The following is a 16,084-nucleotide window of genomic DNA, read 5'->3' as shown; positions in this document are numbered from 1 at the left end:
TTCTATAAATCAGATTTCCTGCCTGACATGTTAAGAACAAAACCAAATAAAACCATAACCAACAAAACTTAAAAATACAAAACACTCTAAGCTTTTATCCTGATAGTGATTCCAAAGGAACTAGAACAAGGAATAAAAAAGTTTACCTCCATCACTCACAGGTAGCATATGCTACCAGCACTCATAATTTTCAGGTAAGCACAGGCTCATGTGCTTTGAAGCAAATTTGTAAACACAGTTAAGAAACACTAAATGGTAGAATTTGTCTGCATTTCCATATCATTCTTTCTAATAGTCTCTACAATAAAAATGTTCATGCAATTTATCACGAGCTTCTAGCTTTCCATGTTTAAGCCAAATGAAAACCTGGGAAAAACATATTACCTGCTACTCCAGAAGAACCATAGCTACAGCAGAAGCTTTACAAAAAGCAGATCTATGTATGCTGTAAAGCTCATAGACCTATGAGAAATGCATTTAGTATTCTGATGTAATGTTGCAAATAAAATTCCTTTAAAACCTGAAGTTCTGCTTCCAAATCTGAGGGAAAGGAATGTTTGGTTGTTGAAAGGATGCTATTGTACAGAAATGCTTTACTAATAGAGGAGTCTGGGTAGACACCACCACACCAAAATGACATTTCATATCCTGCTGAAAGGTAGCAATCTTACACAGGCAGGATCCCTGGCTCTGCCTGAGACAAACACGGGTCTGTGCAGGCACAGCTGCGAGCGAGCGCCGAGAGCGACGGCAGCAGCTGCTGGGCTTTCCAGCAGGGCAGAAAATGGCTCTGGGGCTCGTGCCCACTGCCCCAGGACAGAGCTCACTGCAGGAGATGGCTCTGGGGCTCGTGCCCACTGCCCCAGGACAGAACTCAGTGCAGGAGATGGCTCTGGGGCTCGTGCCCCCTGCCCCAGGACAGAGCTCAGTGCAGGAGATGGCTCTGGGGCTCGTGCCCCCTGCCCCAGGACAGAGCTGAGTGCAGGAGGTGGCTCTGGGGCTCGTGCCCCCTGCCCCAGGACAGAGCTGAGTGCAGGAGATGGCTCTGGGGCTCGTGCCCCCTGCCCCAGGACAGAGCTCAGTGCAGGAGGTGGCTCTGGTGCTCGTGCCCCCTGCCCCAGGACAGAGCTGAGTGCAGGAGATGGCTCTGGGGCTTGTGCCCACTGCCCCAGGACAGAGCTCAGTGCAGGAGGTGGCTTTGGGTCTCATGCCCACTGCCCCAGGACAGAGCTCAGTGCAGGAGATGGCTCTGGGGCTTGTGCCCCCTGCCCCAGGACACAGCTCAGTGCACCCTGCTCACCCAGGGCCACCTCTGCAGCACCCACCCAGCAAACACCATCGCTCAAGCTTTGCCAGCTTGAGGAGGAAGGAGGGTGAGAGAAGACTAAAAAATAACCTGTTGTTGCTCCTTTCCAGGTGACTTCCTGACTAAACAGCTCATGGGTCAGGAACACAAGTTGTTTACAATAGACAGTTAGACTGCTTTTAATTTGTGTATGCAGTAAAATTGAGTCAAATTGACCTGAACTGGGTTTCTGTTCCTTTGTATTGGACAGTGTAAAGATTACTAACTGTACCAAACCCACAATCTTTTGCAGTATTAAAACCGTGGCAGCACTATTACATCAGTTAAACAAGTATGCCTTATTATTGTTGGCCTTCTCACTTGTTTCAGAGTTTTAAACAAAAAGAACAAGAGCCTTCCTATTCAAAATAGCTCACTATTCCATATTTGTTTTAATTTTTTTAAAAATAGAAAACCCCAACAAAACTATTTTAAGTAAAGTAGAAATGATCCTTTAATCCTGCAATCTTTTAAAATTTCATATAAGAGCACTCACATTCATTGCCAAATCCTCAATCTGTCTCCTGAATCATACAAAAGTCATTAAAAAGCAGAAACTTGTACCATAAATTTCTTAGGCAAACTGTAGAAAGCACTATAACTTACCGATGTCATTGCTTCTTTCAGAGGAGTCTTTCTCTAGAGTGCCGGATACTGTACTGCCCACTAATTCCACTTTTGGACTATCACTCCTGCATTTGGATCAAGAAGAGGAGATGTTTTATTGGGAGATTTTGTGTGGGTTACAGTAAATTGATAGCTAACTTGCAATTAATAAGGAGAGAGCAAAGTATTCTTCCTTTGCAGCACCAGAGTGACAGCAATGTCAGCGAGAGCAATCTCCAGCAAGTCGACATGCTGTCCAGATTAACCTTATCCCATTTCTCCTTAACACCTGTCAAAAAAGCCTCTTTTAGACACCCTAGTGTCCGGAATAATTCTTCAGATGTTCACAGCATCTCAACGCGAAGGAAATCGAAGGGCAAGGGGACATTATTCAACATCTTCTTTGTAGCTTTTTTCTAATTAATTGGTTTGCACAAGCTACAGCAGTGGACTACCTGGAATGCTGCAGAAAGTGAGAGAACCTCAAGCTAGCATTGTGCATTTCAGCAGTTCTGAGTATTTGCTTATAAATGCAACTCCTCCACCATGTTTTTCCACTTTTCTTATGAGACTAGACTATGAATACTGTTTCCACAGTCCAAAGAACAAAGATCATCTAATTTGTCAGAAATGTCTTTTGAATAGTAAAGTATCAAGAGCTAGGATACTTTACACAGAGGAGCTATTTTAAAATCAAACAGGAGATCAAACAAAAGCAACAAAACTATCCCTACTTTGGAGAATATTCTATCCCACAAGTACTTGAGTTAACTAAAATTACCTACTTAAACAATATTAAAAAACCAACAGTGCTAAGTGGGTAAATCAGTATTGCATACATTGTACTTGCCATCATTATCAGGTCACTTGACACTAGTTTTTCCACAATGACTATTCCCAGTGTAACACTCTAAAAATTATGATGTATGTAAGGTACCAAATTTAGGGATAAAGACATAGATCTGCCCCAAAACAACCCAGGTAGATGTGTACTATACATTGCAATAATTAGCTATTGACAGAAAAATACGTAGTGAGCTCACAAATCTTGTTGATTTTTTCACTGGTCTCTGCTTTTGATACCATAAGCTGATGACAGATGGCCTGAACCTCAGTTCATGGCAGCAGCTTATGAGCAAAACAGAAAGTGGCTGGAAACCCTATTTCAGACTTCAGGGAGGCTGTGATAAAGAGCTGAAAATTTTTATTAAAACCCAGAGGAGGTCATAGATTAAGTGAATATATATCCCATTAAACCCTGTAATAGGGTGACCAGCGAACAAAAAAATAGACAATCAGATTAATAGCAAACCTCTCAATATGGCAGGCAGTCTGCACCAGGGAGGACACAGAAGAAATTTAACACATACACAGAAAAATGTATTAATTGGCAAGATGATAAATAAGTGTATTTCCAAGTGATCTACTAGAACAATTAGTTTTCTTATTTTTTAGTCTTTAACTTTTTCTTATAGTGATTATATATTTGTAAACCTATAAGAAGCAACATAGTTTCTTGCATAGTTTCTTGGCTGACAGAGCAATGAGCATCTGACTGCATACTCTGTTTTACACACATTCATTTCCCAGCAATCTGAGAGCACAATGTGAGTTGGAAGCACTCTAGGAAATGTGTGAGTATGGCTTTGGAGAGATTCTTAGAATGGCACGATTTAGGGCTGAAAGTCACAACATTTACCATTTGCCTACAAAAGATACCAAGATATATGGCAACAGCCCCACAAAAAAAACCAACCAAAACAACCCAATCCTGTTGTCAGAAGAATCAACAGGCTCATTATGGCACTCTGCATCCATAGTGTTGTGAAAGGAGTGGAGCCCTCCCTTCTCATTCACAGTGTCCCTCTCTGCTTGTGCCCATACAGACAGGCTGTCAGCTTGACCAGACAGATGATCAGCCTGAGAGAAACCCCACACTAATAGAAGTCCCACTGCAAACTGATTAATTGCCATCTGGAGCAACTCCCTGACCCATATGGCTGTGCAGCTGCACAAATGCTGGTGCTAAACCTAAGGGAGGCTGTGGGAATGGGGTGCCAGGACAAGGAACCCTGTTAGCAGTGGCATGGACATGGATTGGTTGAAACTGATTGTAAAGATGCACCTATAGGTGTTTATGGCTTGTCTACTCCAGAGAATTGACTTACCTATAAATTGTATGTCTATATATCTTATTTATAAATCATGGTATGTCTAAGTAAGCTGTGAAGGCATTGGAACAAACTGACAGCTATTCACTGTCCCACATGTTTTTTATCTGTCCTATTGCCCTTGAAGCCCTACTCTCCCTCCAGTGAAGGAGGATTATATTTAAATGGAAAAACAATCATCACTACAAAAAGTCAGTGAAATGCATAAGATGCAAGCCCCTTAGGACAGAAGAAAACCCTCTTTGGCTTAGCAGCTGCCATGGAAATTGCACAGCACCCACTTTGTAACTACAGCAATTTTCCCCTCAGGCTCAGGTACTGGTTTTGGCTGGGATAGAGCTGATTTCCTTTAGAGCAGCTTGCAAGGTGCTGTGTTTTGGCTTTATGCTGAAAACAGTGTAGATAACAGAGGGGTGTTTTCATTGTTACTGAGCTGTGCTTGCAGAGTCAAGGCCTTTTCTGCTTCTCCTGTCATTCCACCAGGAAGGAGGGTGAGGGGGACAAGGAGTTGGGTGGGGACACAGCTGACCCAGGGATGTCCCACACCACAGGGTGCCATAGTCAGCACCTAGAGCTGAGGGAAGAAGGAGGTGGGGGATGTTTGGAGTTATGGCATTTGTCTTCCCTAGTCACCACTGCAGGTGATGAAGCTCAGCTTTCTAGGGGATAGCAGAACACCTGCCTGTCCATGGGAAGTAGCAACATTCTTTGCTTTGCTTGCACATGCATCCTTTGCTTTTCCTGTTTTACTGTCTTTGTCTCCACCCACAAGTTTTTAACTTTTTCCCTGATTCTCACCCCCATTCCACTGTGGGGGAGTGAGTGAGTGAGTGTCTGCACAGGGCTCAGCTGCCCACCAGATCAGCAAAAGTTCTGCTGATTCAATTTTTATTCTAATTGCTTTAGGTTTTTTAGATTATGGAAATGGATACCAGTAGGTCTTAAAATAATTACTATCTTATTAAACTGAATGGATTTTAAACCAAAACACCTTTATTGAAGTAACTGCTTCCACCTGAAGCTTCATATTTCTTAATTATCCAAGTAATTAAAAGTATTGTCCATTTTTTTTGTGCTAGACATAGCAAAGTTTGACTATTAAGAACATAAGTTTGCTGTTTAGGTTTGCCTTTTGACTTTGGTAACATGAAAATTAAAATATCTTAAAAAATACATGGTTACTTCACACAATTTTGTAATTAGGAAAAAAAAAAGGAAACCACAAGAGCAGCAAAGCAACTTTCCAAAATTCTAAAAATTGCTAAAAATTTATAGCATGTTTAAAATATTTCAAGCAAAGGATAGAACAAAAGAATAGTTACTCCACTGCATGCCTCACCAGTGAACTGAACACTAGGGTATGTATTGGTCTTTCCTAGCTATCACATAGCTAAATCAGAAGATTGTAGCAAATACTTGTATTTCCAAGTATGCCCAGGTGATCAGCAGGTATGGACTGTATTTTGGAGCAACTGGGCAAGCATGTTCAAAACCAAGTCCAAAAGAAGCTGTGGATAGAAGAGTAAGTTCTCAGAGATGTACAACCAAAGCATTTCAGTAAGATGAAACTGGGAGCCCAAGGCAGGTGCCTTTTTTTCTTTTCATTTGCCCCAGATTCTCACTAAGAGCATTTTTTTATTTAACCACACTTGGAGGATTGAAGGGTATCAATGTCTAGCATTTCACTCTCCTCTAACCTATATTCTTTTCTGGTATTAAATCCACCATTACTATTACTACTTGAACTCCAGTAGTTCAATAGCAGATAATTTTCCTAACAGTACAATAGTAAAACTATTTTCATGCCTATATTCTAGTTTTTCTGCAAGATGCACAGCTTGCCCATTTTAGGCAACTGTTTTATTCTGGTTTTCATCTAACTCTATTCACTATGCATAAAGGAAATCTACAGTGCACAACCCACTTGCTGATGACTAAAATGTAGCCACCTAGACCTGCTTAGGACTACAGTGAGGCCTTGAATTTCTGCAACCTTTCCCCTAGCAGAGAACAAATGGACTTGTGTTGACAATCCAATTTCTCAGTGCTCCTCAAAGACTGTAACCACCTCTGATAAAAAGCGTTATGTAACTGCAGAGTGACAACCAACATTAGAGAATAATTACTTGACAGCACTATTCTGCAGTGGCTCCAGCTAAAAGAGCATTGAAAATGTGTATTTTGCTAAAGTTTGATCTAAAAAGGATCAAAGAAAGCAGACTGAAACCAGGCTGACAGTATTTGAAATGTGCATTGCCTAATGCTATTCCTCAGCACAATCCAAGCTTTTGCACTGAATTAGTGCCCAAGCTAAGCTGCAACAATTTGAGGTAAACTAAGAAAGTCAAGATCAGAGTAACATTCTGATGCAGGTATTTCCCACACATTCTGCACTGTTGCAGCAACAGCTGAATTTCTTCAGTAGAAATGAACTAGTCATGAACAGTGTAAGACTGCTATTACTGAGAAGATAGTTATGATCCAGCCAGGTGACTATAAGGATTTTCTTCTTTCTTATTGTTCTTTAAATACAGCTTACTGTGAAATAAACTGGGACATCAACTGCAAAACCTAAATTCTTTAAATGAGTGTTTTTTCCACTAATCCCAAAAGCATTGGACAAGAGAAAAACAATACCTTGCATGAGTCACAGGCACAACTGGTCTTTCTGGTCGTCTCGGGGGCAAGGTGCCAGGTCTGGTCACAGCATTGGCTTTGGGGGGCCGAGGTTTCTTCGGAGGTATAGCAGGAACTGAAGGCTTCTGCAAGTCTAACTGTTTTTGCTCTCTCTCTGATCTTTCTTTAAATCAATCATTTCCAGAAAAAAGAACAGGGATATTATTAAGTGGAATTCATTTGCACTCACAAGTCTACATTCAAAGAAGAAATCTATAGATAGACTGTATACAAAGCAAAACCTTTCCATTTCTGTTCTAAATCATTCTTTATTTGATATATTTGCCACAAATCAGTTGCTCAACCTCCCTGGCTGTTCTGCCTGGAATTCCACAGCCAAAACATGTGTGCAGAATCTTGATGGGAATACTATTTTCTATTTTAGTAACTTACTGGTTTTCTGACTGTAAAGTACAAGAATGGCAAGAAATTACATACCATATGGTACAACTTCCTACGAGCACAGCTTATATTAAATTTTAATATGAAACAATAGTAATTTAGAAGTTCACAAAAATAATTATGCTTGATATTCTTAACATCTCTTGAACAAACAGAGAAATACTATTTTTGGGAGGGAAAAAAGCATGTTTCAAGTGAACAACTGTTAAGTAAAAATAAAATACAAGCAGAAAGATTTAACAATGTCTAGCAGGATGTAAACACCTCAGAAAAATCAGACCTATTATTTAGGTTTTAAGCACAGCCTAATATGCTGAATTTTTCAGCTTGCTGATGAAAACCTAGATCATTTGCAGAACAGATTAGGTATAGTTAGGGAGTGCCACCATGCTGATACCCAATGACAAATATGCAGCACCTGTGCATGTATAAAGTAGAATACACATTAGTAACTTTTCTAAATAATATGCTCTAAATTCCTAATAGAAAACAAACATGTAAGTATGTTTGCCACACCCGAGAAGAGCTGATTTTTCTTAAAGAAAGGACAAAACTCTCCAAGGAACTAAAATTCTGCTCTTTATATACTACTATTTCAATACCCCACTTCCCTTGACAATGCTGCCTATGATATGCTGTGAATGTTACACCTCTGTATACATCCAAGAGGTATTGGGAGTGTTACAGGATATTGCTTAATGGGTTCTTTAAGAGAACCCATTAATGAGAAGGTCATGGAATAAATCCCCAGAAACACAAGGCACATTAGGTTTGGAATAGTCCAGCTAGCAGCTATTGTTCACAGGCAGTATTCTTTGAGCAGATGCAGTCATTGGGTCCTCACTAACACTGAAGCTTTTCCAGCACACTGTGTAATTTTTACACACTTAATCCTATGACAATTTATACGGCGTCAGTGTCCAAGAATCTGAATTGTATGAGGGACAGGCTGGGCAGTGTGCCAGCACACAGCTCAAAGGATGTTCCTGTGCCACCCCTGCTGTCACAACACATGAGCCATTCCAGCCACTCCCTGGTAATCCTGAAATGTAGGCACTACTCCTACAGCCTCTTTTCAATGTTTAGAAAAGTTAAAAAATATATTTATAGCCCAGGAGAGTAACATATTTAAATTTCCTCTGCTATTTTAGCAGTTGGCTTTTTAAATCTAATAATGGCAAGCAAAGGGTTTTATTGCTAAGATAACCACAAGAAGCAGCACACATAACCAAAAGTAAACCTATGTAGAGAAAATAGCTAAAACACTTGTCAGATTGCTAAGATGTATACCCAGAAACAGATCTCAGTACAAAGTCTGAAGGTTCTGTCACTAAATCATAACTGCATTTAGTCATGTACATACATGTGCCTTTTAAAAGGCTGCAAGTTCAAATACTTAGACATTAAAAAATCCCATAAACAAACTTGTTCTTACAATCTAATAGTCCACTTAACATATGAAACTTGGCACCATCTTCAATTAGAGAATAGATGTAGCTATTTTCCTGAGACCATTCACCATTCACAGTGAACACAATGAAACCATTAAAGATTTAATTTGCTTGTCCCTGCTCTTTGTGGTACTGTGTCCCATTTCTCGCAATGTTCAAACATGGCTTTGAAGGATTTTTTAGTTTCTTTGCTGCCTTGCCTGTGACTTTTGTGGCTATGATAATGGGGTGATTCATAAGCATTAATGACTATATCTCCACACAATCCCTTTGTGATGCAGGAAAACCACCAACCCAGCTTTCAACTAGAGAACCAAAGAAGACACATGTTAAGAAAAAAGTACAGATTAATCTGGGGTATTTTACTTGATCGAGCACCTGGGTTTTACAGAGCATTTCATGTATTGAGAGCAAATCTCCCCTGGACTTCAGTTGTGGCTGCATGTACTCAACAGCTCTGAGTGGGTACAATTGAACACCTTGAATTCAGTCCATAAGTGACAATGAGAGCCTTTCCAATATGCCTATCATCACAGTCTATCAGAATGGAAAACAAACATCCAAACAATACACTTAGTGGAAACAGAGAGTGGGAAATGAGGATGTGCATTTGTTCCATTTCCCTCATCTCTCTGCAGAGAGCAGGCAGGAAAACACATTTCATACCTTTTTCTTCTGTTCGATTAGGAAGACATTCTGGCCTTTCAGGTGGTATCTTCTTGATTTCATGCTTTCGATCTGTGGTCCCTGCCAAAGACAGAAAACTTGGAATTTTGACCAAGCCAACAAAACAGTGACATAAGATTTAATTCTGCAATTTCTTAGGCTTTTCATATTCCCAAATTTGAAAACGTCTTGCTAAAACTGAACATAAATTTATATAAAATATTTGGCTGTACCATAATGACAAAAAAAGCAATTGGATATTTATGTCTTTATAATCAAGTTCACTGTTTCCAAAGAGTGCAATCCCAAAGAATAGACACTCTCTGACTATTCTATGGGGAAAAAATCTATAACTGCAGATTTGAAAATGTGGACAAGTCCTTTATCATTACAGACATAAATGAAGAGCAACTCAACAGTGTGCAGAAGCATTAAGAATAAATCAATTAATTAAGCAATGTCAATAGAATGCATGATGGAGCTGAATATACAGAGGTTATTTTACATTAAATTAACACATCACTCCCTTTTTTCTCCACTACTAGTAGCTGTTCACTTCCACATATTAGAAGGAGGAGAAGAGCAATGCTGGCAGCATTCTGCATGACTATTTTAATTGACAGCTTTTGGCCTGGAGGTGTAAGCCCCTGGCTTCTCCTGCCTCTGTACTGGAGGCCCTGACATTCTGTTGCTTCAAGAAATATGAGAACTTGTGGCACCAACAACGGGAAGATTTTGCAAAAATTTCCTGGCACATACAAGATAAAATCTTCCAATCTCCACGTTGTAACAAACACTTTATTGGATATTGGCTTTGCTGCATTGGCTAACCACTAGGTGCTAAAGCCATTTCAACTTAGTAGTGTTGAAAACTGCTTTAGGTAACACTATTAGCATTTCAATAAAAATTACAGTAGATGAAATCCAAGAAAAGCAGAGAAGGCAGGGCAAGGAGCACAAGGCAATTTTTTGTTTCAATCTATTCTATTATATGCAGTTCTCCAGTGCATTTACATTTTCTGAATGTGCTGTTGGAACTCCCTTCTGCAGCTGGTTCCTAGAAATAGTCATCAGTGGTGATCACCAGCCATGGTTTCTTTACCCAAGTGTGCTGTTGGAAGGGCAATAGTACCACATACCATGCCAATAAATAATACTAAATTCTCATTTATGGTTGGATTTGATAATATTAAGGGTCTTTTCCAACAGAAATGATTCTATGAAAAAGACTTCACTCCTGAGAGGAGAAGCTGTTGCTCCTGATCAACTAAAGCCTTTCAAAACTCAAGTTATGCAAAGCACAAGTCAATGTATTGATAATCTTGCACACACTAATGTGTTCAAAAAGAAAGACAGTAAGTCTGTACCTAATTACAGTATGATTAACAGTCATCATTAACACACCGAGGGACATTTTCAGGCCAAGTCTAGAACAAAGAGCCGACAGCCACTGAGGAGCTCCCAGACTCAGCTGCTCTTCCTACTTGCACTGTGATCCCCAAATTAATCAACACCCAGGCAGGCACCGTGTCCTGCCTTAGCTTCCAGGTGACAGTCACCTTCAAGGAAGCTTTGTATCAGCTTTGGGAAGCTCTGTATCAGCTCCCAGAGGAACTCCAGAGTATTGCCACCCTTCAGTCTGGACACAGTTGTGTTGCTTACCCAGCTACCCAGTGAAATGCCAAGGCTTTGCAATGACTAGCTCATTAAGGAACTTCTGCTCCTAAATTTGGCTCTCTGGTTTTCACCTTGCTTTGTAAAGTGCAGCACAGGTGTCTCTGGCTGTTTACTGCAGTAGAGAGTATAAATTTCTATCTCTACTATAATAGAGACACCTCTTTACACATATGCCACTTGTACTAGAAAGACAAGTTCTAATTCTCTGCTTTGATTTTATGCTCTGCATCAGAAGATGCTGACATTTAATTATTTTGGCTGCAACTGACAGTTTTAAATTTATTCATCACACTGTGACTGGTCAAATATGCAGAAGCATTATTGAAGCTGTTACCTTTTATCAACAGTAAGACCTGATGTGGGGATGTGGTAAAATACAGTATAATCTCAGTGAAAAAATAATTTGACAAATAGAGGATGTCAGGATGATTAATCCTAATAAACATAGGATGATTTTCAGCTCTAGATATGTATCAGAAGAAACTCTTGTGCCTGATCAGCCAGGAGTTGTCAAAGAATGAGTATGAAAAGAAAGAACTGCAATAGTCTTGGCTTTGACATAGACTTAGAAAGCCTTAATCAGATTGTCTGCATCCTTTTATAACCAATTTTCCTTCTGAAAATGTCATATTTCAGAAGGAAAAATGCTATGGTGACACAGTAAAGCATTGTATGCAAGCAGGTACCTATTAAAAGTGTTATTCTCTAATTATTGCAGTATAAATTGAAATAAATATGAAGTTTTAACGAGTTTTTACAAAACGCATCAGGATTTAACATCAATGGTCACTAAAACATCGTTGTTACAAAGCCACCACTAGATGGCAAAGTCATACTGCTGTCTCTGGACACTATTACTGATTTTAAATCAAATTTATATTTCCTTGAGTCTCAAGACAGAATGAAGAACAAACCAGGCATGTCAATAAGCAACACAAATATTTATGGTCATGATTCTGTCAAAGAACTGCATGACAAATTCAAACTAGCTAAATGATAGCATATTAATTCACAGTAAATTGTATATTGGTATAAGTTGCATTTCTACTAACAGCTTAAGTCTGCAGGAGAGGAAAATTTACTTTTTAAAGCACCAAAAGCTGGAACATGTCACAGTAACAAGAAAACTATCTGGAGATTGGACACATTTGTTTTGGTTTTTAATGTGTGCCTGCAGTGGGGGAAGCAGTAGTGCTGCTGCAGAGTTTTTACAAACTGACTGGGCTTAAGGGATTAAAGAATTCCAGCCACAGTTATGTTTCCACCACAATTGCAATACAAATGAAAACTCTGAGAGCATCCCCTGCCTTGTGATTTGTATTTTTACATGAATGGAACTGGAATTTGGTTTCTGAGGTCTGTCAAGTGTGTAGATTTTTTAACTGTTTCTAAGTTTCATGATAAAAATAAATCATGCAGGCACTTTTGAGAATTAGTATGAAGAGATCCTTTTAAAATTACAAATAGAAGTATGTTCAGCTCTCAGTAACTACACACAATTCAGTATAACAGATCACAAAATCAGTTTTGCTATCACTCCTCTGTTTGGAAAACAGACTCAGCCCATTAATACTTTTTCAATACCTTTATCTACACAACCATTCAGGATAATTCCTTTTAGTTTTACACTTAGGGCTATAAAAGTATTGAAAACCAAGAATCTATGGCCTAAAACCTGGAGCAGCCAGCCAGATCCAGCATTCGTGCAGATCTGCAAGATTTAGATTGCAGCTCAGAGGAGGCCACTGCATGACACTATTTTATAGATATTCCAAAAAGCTCTGTGTGTCTAGAATAAATCAGATCTGTAGTGAATGCAGTTTCCTCCTGCAGGTATTATCAGACTCCACATACTGTGTCTGTACTGAAGGAGATGCACATAATCAACTCCAGTCAGGGAACAAAACCAAAACAATTTGAAAAACTGAAGTATCACACTTGCTCTGATTTAACATGATTAAGGGGCAAACCAGGTTATTTTGAAATGGGATAGATGGTTGACTGCAATACATTCAAAGCCCACCACAGTCTTTCAGGGTTACCAACTATTGTGATTTCTTTGGTTTTGTCTAGACATCTGCTTGTCAATTTTTTTACAGATGAATTCTATACAGATTTGAATACACTTAATTTAGATTGAGATGTGCTCACTGAAATGTGCTGTAAAATTTCAACTGCACTTTACCTGATCCTTGTTTGATGACAGGAGCTGATGGAGGTGGTGGTTTCTTCGGTCTCTAAAATTTAATAACAGAAGAAAACAGGTTGCTTCAAAAGGCCTGTAAATCTCATTCATACAGAGGTTGGAGTTGATCATAAAGTGCTTAACATTAATAATTACAAGTCATAAGACTACAGATCTGTCACACATATTTCTCCTGAAATAACGTCATTAAAATGAATTTGAAGAGAGAAAATAGCATTGACAAATAAAATATCATTTTTATATTTGCAATTGAAATGTCCTGCTGAGGGGTTTAAAAAGTTCATTTTATGTACCTTGAGACTGGAGGAATTTGATTTAATGAAGAAGACCTTTGAAATTTGATCTCATGAAGAAGACCTTTGTAAATATTTACCCATTTTGGAAAAAAAAGCGCTAACACAAAGAAACTCTGAGATACATGTGGCAAAAGCTGAGGTATTTCCAGACCTGTAAATGAGGCAAAAATGCAGAATTCAGGAAATACAACAAAGGTTACTCTTTCTTCACTTACTAGGATATATTTAGAGTTCCAGTTGTGAAAGATCGAAATTTTAGATGTTTGGTGAAATGAAATGAATTATTCTGAATAATCTGTCCTTTTAATACTTTTACCTTCTCTGTTATGATGATTTTCCTAATAGATCTGTAATGGCAAGACTGATACACATGACCACCAACAGTTCTGGCAGTGCCAGAACAATTTCTCTTCACCTGAGGCTGGGGGGCTGCTGTCTTCTCCTCTGTGCTGATGTGTGTGAATGCATGCACAGCACACTGGCAGTCACCACAAGTATGTTGGAATGAGTACAGAACCAAATGGAGCATCATGCCAGATCAAATGCCATACTCTATCTCTCACTTTGAAAAAACCCCCAAAAACAATCAAGATTATTGTAAAGAAATTCCAAGGGAAAAAAAAACCTAACTTTTTCTCCCCATATGTTCATTCTTTTTTTTTCTGAGGAGGACTTTATTTCCTTTGCTACAGATTGATCACAATCACTTTCACTACATTTCTGGCTATGTAGCAATGTATATTGTCTTGTGGAACAAATGTGAAATGAAATGATTTTTCCAGATATGCACAGCTTTGCCAAACTTCAATCAGCCATTTAGACTAGTATTTTCTCTCAAACTCTTATTGATCCCTGCCCTCCCCCCAATTATTTTCTATCTATCTGCCAAAGCTTTCGAGAAAGATCAATTGCTTTGTTCACTTGCAGTAATTAGTTCAGTGTCTGCCCAAGAACTCTCAGATCTGGGTCTGAGTGTTGAAAGAGAGCAGATTTGCTGTGAAGGCTGAGTGCTTGCCACATACCCTTCCAAGGGATCTCTCTCAAATCTAGCAAATGTACTCATCTCTGGAGAAAATAACATTTCAGCCCAGACAGGGTAAGCCCAACATCCTGAATCTCAAAGTTGTCATCCAGCAACCTTCAAATTTCTCCTACCATCTTAACATGACCAGTTCACCTCCCATCATCAACCTGAGAAAGCTGTGGCCATGAACTTAGGAGATCAGAATGATCTTGTAAAGCCTGGCTGCCATGGGCCACTGTCCACACACACTGAGTCCCTTACACTCAGAGACACTTCCACAAGAACTTGGGCAACACTGTTTAAGGTTTAAATGCAGAAAGGTGAAGAAAAATTTGGAAAGGAAATGAGGCAGAGACAATGAATGTCCTGTGATAGGCATTAGGAGTTCTGTTGATAATGGCTGCAGGGGGATGCTGTTGATGCTGAGGACTCAGCAGTACAGTACAGGCATTTGGGGTTTTATTGTGGACTGATCCCATTGACTGACCATACATCAGCAGCATCCAAGAGATGCACTCTCTCAGCACATCTTTTGGCTTAGCTCTCTCCTGTAAGGGCTCTAAGTTATGTCCCCTGAGATGCCTTCCAAAGCATAACAAGTGCATATGGACAAGTGACAGATTCACTGCGGTCACTTCTGATTAAAACCAAAGCACTTATGTAGAGAGACACAAAGGAGAAAGGGTCTTATGGTTCATTTGACAAAGTGGCTTTAACTGAAAGCTGAAGAGGGAAATAGATTGTTTCAAAAGGACAGAACAAGGCCAGAAAGGGTGTAGGGTGAAGGAGCCTTAAAAGACTCCTTAGGGGAACACGGAGGAGCGAGAAGGATTTACAAGGGTCTGTGGCTGCTTGAGATAACTGAGAAGGTGATGGAGACAGAATTTACAGAAAGGAAACCAGGACTGATTGGACAAGAAGAGAACAGAACTAGAGAGCAGGGACAAAGAGTAAAAGGGGAGAGGAAAAAAAGCTGTATAAAGAAATTTGGTGTAGGGATAGAAAGTAAATCCAGATGGTGATTTGGACTCAGGTAGTGAGCTCAGGGGAAAATCCTGTAATGGAGACCACCTGAGAGGTGGAGATTGGGACTAGGCAGTGAATAGAAAAAAACTGGAACAAATAGGCATGTGTGGAAAAGAGTCAGGCTTGGAAAATTGGGGACTGGACAAGGAGATGGGAAGAGATCCCAGGCTTTTGTTGAACAGACAGAAGAACTACTGCAACAAATACTTTCAGACCATGGGATGGAATCCAAGGTTTCTGGATCACATCAGAAAATACCTGACAAAATCACTGGTAAAGTATTTATCTCCTTCCCTTTTAGCACTGATTCAAGCAAAGACAGATGGTCTATAGTCCTACCAGTTACTTACTCAAGTGGCCAGATCTGTGGCATTTCAAAAATTAATAAAATTTTATTCTCCACAGTTAGAGCAAACCTAGCTGTAATTTCCAAGTGTCTGAATATCTAATTTACTTTACAAGTTACATTCAATTGTACTCTAAAAATCACTTTAAAGATACATAATTTTTAAGTTCAAAAAGACTGAATAATTACACC

The 16,084-nt window shown here is 39.4% G+C and overlaps 1 protein-coding gene across 4 annotated transcripts in view; it reads right to left on the bottom strand.

Annotated features, from left to right (window-relative positions):
- Positions 1–16,084, bottom strand: part of SH3KBP1 (SH3 domain containing kinase binding protein 1) — a 211,907-nt gene that overhangs the window by 18,024 nt on the left and 177,799 nt on the right. For all 4 annotated transcript variants that reach the window (XM_077172590.1, XM_054628054.2, XM_077172595.1 and 1 more), the window contains 4 exons: positions 13,180–13,231; positions 9,318–9,398; positions 6,760–6,922; positions 1,952–2,037 (listed from right to left, as the gene is read on the bottom strand). In XM_077172590.1, coding sequence (XP_077028705.1) covers positions 1,952–2,037; positions 6,760–6,922; positions 9,318–9,398; positions 13,180–13,231 — 382 coding nt within the window. The remainder of the gene's footprint in view (positions 1–1,951; positions 2,038–6,759; positions 6,923–9,317; positions 9,399–13,179; positions 13,232–16,084) is intronic.

The sequence above is a fragment of the Agelaius phoeniceus genome, chromosome 2, assembly GCF_051311805.1.
Source record: "Agelaius phoeniceus isolate bAgePho1 chromosome 2, bAgePho1.hap1, whole genome shotgun sequence".
In the NCBI taxonomy this organism is placed as follows: domain Eukaryota; kingdom Metazoa; phylum Chordata; class Aves; order Passeriformes; family Icteridae; genus Agelaius; species Agelaius phoeniceus.
The sequence above is the reverse complement of the archived record's forward strand: the minus strand, read 5'-3'. Positions and strand labels throughout refer to the sequence as shown.